The sequence below is a fragment of the Thermobia domestica genome, chromosome 12 (assembly GCF_964235325.1).
Source record: "Thermobia domestica chromosome 12, izTheDome1.hap1.1, whole genome shotgun sequence".
Lineage (NCBI taxonomy): Eukaryota > Metazoa > Arthropoda > Insecta > Zygentoma > Lepismatidae > Thermobia > Thermobia domestica.
Window position 1 is genome coordinate 139,665,179 of NC_137465.1, and position 7,710 is coordinate 139,672,888.

At 33.3% G+C, this 7,710-nt stretch overlaps 1 protein-coding gene across 3 annotated transcripts in view; it reads right to left on the minus strand.

The window, feature by feature from the left end:
• Positions 1-324, minus strand: part of LOC145666680 (uncharacterized) — a 346,326-nt gene extending 346,002 nt beyond the window's left edge. For 2 of the 3 annotated variants that reach the window (XM_081734157.1, XM_081734156.1), the window contains exon 1: positions 233-324. Coding sequence is in view for 2 of the 3 variants with exons in the window: in XM_081734156.1 (XP_081590282.1) it covers positions 233-261 (29 nt within the window). In the remaining variant the exon portion in view is untranslated. The remainder of the gene's footprint in view (positions 1-232) is intronic. The other variant, XM_081734154.1, reaches the window with a different exon arrangement.
• Positions 325-7,710: the final 7,386 nt, after the last annotated feature.

Here is a 7,710-nt window from a genome sequence, read left to right on the forward strand (position 1 = left end):
CACTGTGAACGAAAGATTAGGCTTTAGCAACTGTGAAAAATATACCATTGAAAAAGTACCGCCTGTCTATCTATTATGTTAGGCAAAAGTTTTCAAGAGAAGTATGGCGTACTACAATATTATTTGAAGCAAACTTTCACAGGATGCTGATCTTTGATTACTTAGCCATGTAAAACCAAGTGATTTCATAATTGCTATGAAGAACACTAGAAGAAAATAAACTTCAACTCACCTTTTCCGCTTTCTTTCAATGGTAGCCATTCTGCTTCATTTTAAAGCCCTACTAGTCCACTGGAGTGTCGTCAAATGACAAGTTATTCAACTGCCAAGGCATGAGAAATAACGGGTTAAAATACACTTTATTTGAATGAACAAAAAGACTGAAAGGATTAATAAAATAGTTATTTATGAAATGTAAACAAAATTCCCCGAGTTGTTTCTGAGGAAATAGTCTGAAAAGAAACTCACTCCAAGAGTAAACCACCTCTTGTGGATATTTTCATGAGAAGTGATTTACGTAATACTAATAATTAAAAAAAAAAAAAAAAATCGCCCAAGTGTTTTTGAGGAAACCTCCGAAAAGAACTCACTTCAAGAGTAAACTACCTCTTTTTGGATTTTTCTCAGAGAAATGACTTATATTACAATGTAGGTCTGTTAATGAAATATTCATGTAAGAAATATAAACAGAATCATTAAGAACCGTTTTCGGACTGCCCGCTGCAACACACACCTGTTCACCCCGTTTGTTGTACTACAGATAATAATCTAACACACTACTAAAGCCACACGCTGCACACGCATTCTGAATATTATCACTTCATACAGTTAACGTGTTGCTGACTAGAACAGATATTTTCATTATTTAGATAACTATATGTATTTCACAGGCAGTAATTGAAGACTAAAATTTTCATGAAAAAATGCCTAATCTAGTGAATAAAGTAAGCTATTTTCGGGTTATGAACTGGAAAGCGGAAAGTCTATTTACTTATTATGGAAAACTTAATTAAAAAAAAAATGCTATTATAAAATCTGAAACACTAATAGTTTTTACAGAATTATAATGGAGAACTAAACTGTTTTCATGTGATTTTTAGAAGAATTGAAATAAATCTAAGGTTTCGGGAATTTAGGAACTAAGAAATTTTGTTAAACTAATTTAGAAATAGAAGATGCTAGCAAGAAGCTTCATTCCATTACGCCTTTTATCGTAATTTCACAATCTGAAATTTCCTGCATCGAAAATTCTCATTTTTACGATATGAAAGAAATCCTAATGAAATAGAAATGATTGAATTAGTCGTGAATTGATCAGATTCAGAACAGAAAAATTATATTTTTCAACCTTACCCTGAAAATGGCTGACCGTTATGTATTATACACCGTTGGAAAGTTTGAAGTTTCCTCTTTATTTTGATGTATCATATTTCACACTCCAATAAGGCAATATTAGAAAGTGCATTGTCTTACATAAAATTCAAAAATAAATAAATAAATACATAAAAGTTGATGAAATATATAAATGCAAGTACAGTATGCAAGAATTAATCAAAACCATTGGAAATATGTGAAATGCCTCTCACAAAGAGGGTGCCGTACCTTTTGCTAAATTCCTCTTCTAAACTTAGACGTCTGACCTCGTCAGACTGACATTTTTTCTCGCCATTTTTGCAGTAAAATAACATGAACATCGCTTTCGGACAAAGCCATCAACAGAAAAGTAAGGAGTATTTGATCATCATCTTGTAACAAAATTAGCATGTATGAATCCAAGGATTAATTCGAGATTACTAAGTCCGTACAAGTGTGAATTTAAACCGACAAAAGAAAATAAATTTTAAATGGTAACGCGTACTTATACGTGATCTGCAGCCTACAGAAGTTCGGCCACTCCGTATGTATACGTGATTAACATCAAAGTGTCACCCACATGCGTACGTTGATGTATATTTTTAATACCAGTCAATATTAATACAGCCTTTCGTGAGTATGTCATTATTCAGAAGAATATAATTTTACAATAATTCGAGGAATGAAGTCCTGTGCCCGCGTAGATACCTGTTGAAATCTTACGAGTTATCTTCGCGAGCTACTCTTCAACAGAATTCTCTGAAATACCACCAAATAGCTGGAACTGAAACTACATTTAGAATGAATTGAAATGCTGTTTTAAATTAGGCACTGACTTTCAATAATTTTCCAACCAATGGGAACTACAGTTATTAGCTGATGTATGTTTTATTTCCCCTAAAATAAAGGCCAGATTCGTGTTAAGAATTCTACACGACAATAACGAAGGGTTACGCTTAGAATGAAGGAAGAAGTTGAAGAAGCAAACAACAAAAAATAATTCCATTATAATACAAATTTTACTTCATTTAAATGTTACAAAATTCATGATATGGATCTACACAAATGCAATAGAATGCGCAAGTAATAAGTTACCAGATCAAACTGCTAGATGTTATTTCTAATATGAAGTTTACAGCAGAGTACAATGCATTTCATAGAAATAAGAGCCTTCCCCTTGTTTTTACATTAACTCAATCTTAAATCTAAGTGAACTTATTTTCCCCTCTCAGGAAATTTTATCACAAATTATAATAAAAGGAGGGGGAGTTTAAATTTTAAGACAAAGGTCTATGAGTGTAACTATAAGTTTAATTAAAATGTCATATTTCGTCAGAAATATCATCCCTTGTTCTTTAACAGCATCATACGATATGTACCGAATATGATTGTCACATAAACAATAACCTTAACGTACTAAAGCTTTCGGTCACTTAAGGATCACCACTACAGCACAGATAATAATATTATAAAATCTGTCACAGCATCCAAGATGACGTATTAAGTTACACAGTATGATGTTCTAGCTGTTTTTCCCGATTTTTATCTTGTCTTTTCTCAGATTTTGCATATATTTCAATATATTCCGCAGTAATTGGTTATGATCTTATTTACGTAAGATTATATTGTAAAACTCTAGTAGAAGAACCTATAATTACGGCATTCTTATTCAGTCATATCATTTTGCCTAATCTTTCCCTACCTCAGGTAATAGTGATAAAGGTAGCGTAAGATTTACAATGTACAGAACTAATTTTTCTTATCATAAGCTCGGATTATTAAAAATAACTAAGCAATTGATGAGAGTTTTATCATCATCCAATTAAAGATTTTCGTCCTCCATTTGATTTTTCCTTCAAAAATCAATTATGGATCTAGCTTGGCATAGTAGGAGACCCTGACCTGCTATACAAGCTTGTAAAGTATTATGGTGTGCAGATCTCTGGTCCCTAAGTTATACACAAAGTAAAAATTAAATAACGGACGATTCTGTACTTAATATATACGAGAAATATCCGGAAAGTCACTCACGTTTCGGCGGGTGCCGCTAGGGGTGGAGCAAGCATCGCCATTTTGTGCAGGGACTTCCACCGATTCAGTGTGCATCCAGCTGTGGACGTGTGAAGTTCGTGTTGCTTCTATTGTGTTCATAATACATTATTAACATGAGTGCCCCGATTTAAAATCTCTCCAATTGTTAAGTGAGGTGGGTCATACGATTTTTGTTGGCAAAAAACACAACCAACTGACATTCATCTATGACTGTGTAGGGTTTACGGTAAAGATGTGATGAATAAAAGTAGAGTTAGGCGTTGATACCTCATATTTAAAGATGACCGCACAAACGTTCACGATGAAGACCGAAGCGGGCGACCGAGCATTGCGACAGACGAACTGGTCACAAAAATCAATGAATCTTGAAAATCGCCGTTTTACGATACCAGAGCTCTCGTTTGAGTTTCCGCAATTTTCACGGAGCTTGTTGCATAAAGTTGTGACCCAAAGGTTAGGCAACAACAAGTTTTGCGCAAGATGAGTTCCGAAAATTTTGACAAGGAAAACAAAACTCAACGAATGGCCACCGTCTTGTAATTTCTTGAGGGCTATAATAAAGACGGCGAGATGAGGACGAGACTTGGGTTAAGCACATTAATAATAATAATAATAATAATAATAATAATAATAAAAATAAAAACACTGGTGAAAGAAATTGCTGCAAAAAACATTGGAGCGCAGTGCAATAAATACCGCCGAAAAACATTGTGAAACATTACAAGACTTGCGAAAAGCAATTTAAAATCCCTACGAAAACTGAGTGCAAAAGTTCTGCTGTTTCATGACAACGTCCATCATCCGCCATGTAGCCTGAATCTCACACCAAGTGACTACTACTTATTTCCCTGCATGAAGACCTGGCTAGCAAAGCAGCGCTTTGATGACGACGCAGATCTTCAGGTGACGTGCACGAATGGTTGAAGTCACAGGCGGCAACTTTTTATGACAATGGACTTCGTAAGCTTTTATCGCTGTGTAAATGCTTAAACTTGGCGATTATGTCGAAAACTAGTTTAAGGGTGTCGTTTCAAAATAAATATGATAAAAAAATATTTACATTCACTTTTCTTTCTTTTTACTCCGTAACGTGTTACTTTCTAGATAGCTCTCGTACTTTGAAATTGACACGCACAATCATTATTTTTGAGCGAAACACCTAATATTAGCGAAACACTAGAAATGCACAGAAAGTAACGCCTTCCTTGCTCGTTTTTCATTGTTTTTAAACATGAATTTTCAAATCCTGTTGAAAATAACACATTTAACATACAATTTATGCGATTTCCTATCACTACTTTTAACGTATATTTTACATTTATTTAAGATTATCAGATTAGAGAAATATCTTCAACATGGGTCAAAAATTCATCTTTAAAAACAGCGTAAAAGCCAGTAAGTTACATCTTACGATAGGAGACTGGCGAATTTCAACTTGCCGTTCATTTTCACATTCAACTCGCAATACACCTTGAACAGCATAGTTGGTTTCCTTACACACTGTGATCATATTTACACCGCACATATTCATGGAGATACTATACCCGATTCTACAATTATTTTAACGTTTTTTTTGTTTTTTTTTTAAACTTTTTCACTATCTTTTGCAGCATTTATCAATCGCATATCTATTAAATGTTTATATGTGAGCTTGTGATATACGAATATAACATTTCCTGTGGGTTCTTCCATTCCATCCACATTTTTATTTCACCAATTCGTCTATTATTATTATTATTATTATTATTATTATTATTATTATTATTATTATTATTATTATTAACTAAAAAGCACAACCGTAAGACATTAAATATTTTGTTTCATTTCATTTATGCTTGTGTGTGTTATCCATCACATATGAATTTACATATAAAGCTTCTCTCTATTCTCACCCTTAGGACACCTAGCGAATAATCATCCCATCTGTTCGCATACACTTGATCACTCTTAATATAAGATAAATATTTCTCCACATAAACAATAAGATGACAGTTCGAGAAAGATTAAATACAAAATATTATCATTCACTCAAGGATTTAATGCTTACATTTCAATACTGACAATAATAAATATGAAAATTTACTGGATCTTGCACCTATAATGATAGATGGAGTAGAAGAATTGTGATTATGACATTAAATACAACGCCATTAAAAGATTTTTGTTGGTAGTAAAATAAACAATTATTCACTTGCTTTTAGATACACAATAATGTCCAGATAGACTGACGCACGTAAAACACAAATAACCCAATAAAAACTCTATATACGTTCTGAAATGTGTATATATTATTATACGTAAGAAATACAAATCTTCTAGTCCGAATCAAGTAATCAGTAACTAAACACAAAATAATGATGTGTGTGAAAAAAGTAATTTTGTTACAATCTGTATAAAAAATATACAATAATGTTACTCCAAAACTTTTTATCAGTATTTGTTCAACAATAATTAATGTAATTGCAAATTATTTATGCATCAAGTTCATGAAAACTATTCTTCACATTAGTGAAACATTACGTACAAGTTGGGTATCGATGAAGGCAAATTCTCCCTCACAGTTGATAATTTTTCTAAACTATGATAAGAATAAGCTAATCGCTTTGTTTTAATTAATAACATATTATAATAAATTGTTCCTTTTAGTACTTCTCCGAACTTCTAAAACTGGGAATGTTACGAGTGAATTGTTTGGATCATACAAAAAGTGTTTGATGTACAAAGTTTCTTGAAATTTTCCGGTTTCTTTTCAAATAAAATAGTTTTAACAATACCTTTACTGTCCTTCATTTATCGCCCATCGTTTCCATTAACCTACAAAGTGGAACCTTGGAAAATACAGCGTAAGAAACCCTCGAATAATAAAGGCAGTTAACTCACTTCCATAATGAGAGAGAGCTCCCTCGTGGCTATATGGATAGCGTATACATCCTTAGCGTGGGAGACCCAATTCGATTTCCACCGGGAACTCGTGTGGTTCGGATTCCACGTTCAGTTGTAGGTCCACGTCTCATTTAGCTTCGGAGATGAAAGGGACACTAAACCCTAATCCAAACAACTTACTTACATACTTCAAGTTCCTGAATATGGTGTGAAGAATATAACACCATATGTAGTAGCTCTTTAATCCAATATGGATTTATGGATTCTTTTGCTATTTCGAATCAAATTTTCTCGAAACCTGGTTGCCCTGAGCCTTTACAAGTCAGAATCTGAGAGTAGCGTACTATCATTTAAAATAACGCATCATTACAGTAATAAATTTTGGTAGTACACTTTTTTAAAATTTATTTTTCATACTGGATGATACAACAAAGGAAGAATTTTTCAGAATTACGACTCTGTGGAAAAAAAAAAATCATGTTACAGACTTTTTATGAAACTTTCAGTGTTTCATTCACGCCTCACAAAGGTTAATACATGAGCCTTTTAACCTCAGAAATTAACAATCACCAAAAGACAGGAGAAAAAAGAATGGCTTTAAAGCTTCTAGCCACACTTCCCTGTTTCAAAAACAGAAAAATCTCTTACTTCTTGTTGTTACTGGTTGTTTCGGAACTCCCTTTTCAGCTCAGAGGCTACGGAAGACTTCGACCTACGGTTTAATGTAGCATCCGAACCACATAAATTCTTACCGATCGCCGCGTACAATAATCATATTGCCATGAGGAGGAACTCAGCTTACTATTTTGATTACAGGATAATATCAAATTCCTTGGCAACTAGCTTCTCTCTCTTCCCCTCCTTCCCTTATACACCTACCGTTTTCTCTATCATCTCGCTTGTCCACGTTTGTTTTTTTGACGCTATCAGTATATCTTGCATAGAAAATATGTAACACACTTAAAATCACTTAAATAGGAATTTTCAATGTTATACATATCCCAAATAACTCTCCAGTAAATGCGTAAGGAACATGAACTACGATCGTCATATAAACCAACTGTTGCCTATTTAGACATTTTATACAGCGATACCATTAGATTAACAGTATTAAGAACTCAACATAAAGTTGTAATTTTCCAAATGGCACTACGTTAGGTTATTACAAATTTCAATCTACCAAATAAACGAAAACAGTCCCAAACTAAAGACACCACAGTATCACAAACATTTAAATTTTAGAGGCCTCTACAACAGTAATAAAGCATGTGAGACGGATGAGACAATGCACACCCACAGTACCTTTGTTCATGATCCGAGAATTTTTGAATATATAGGAACAGAGTTACAAAAAGAGTGAAAATTCAACTTTCTCCTAAAGATTTTCTTTCGAAGATGTGCTTCGATAAATCAATACTACAT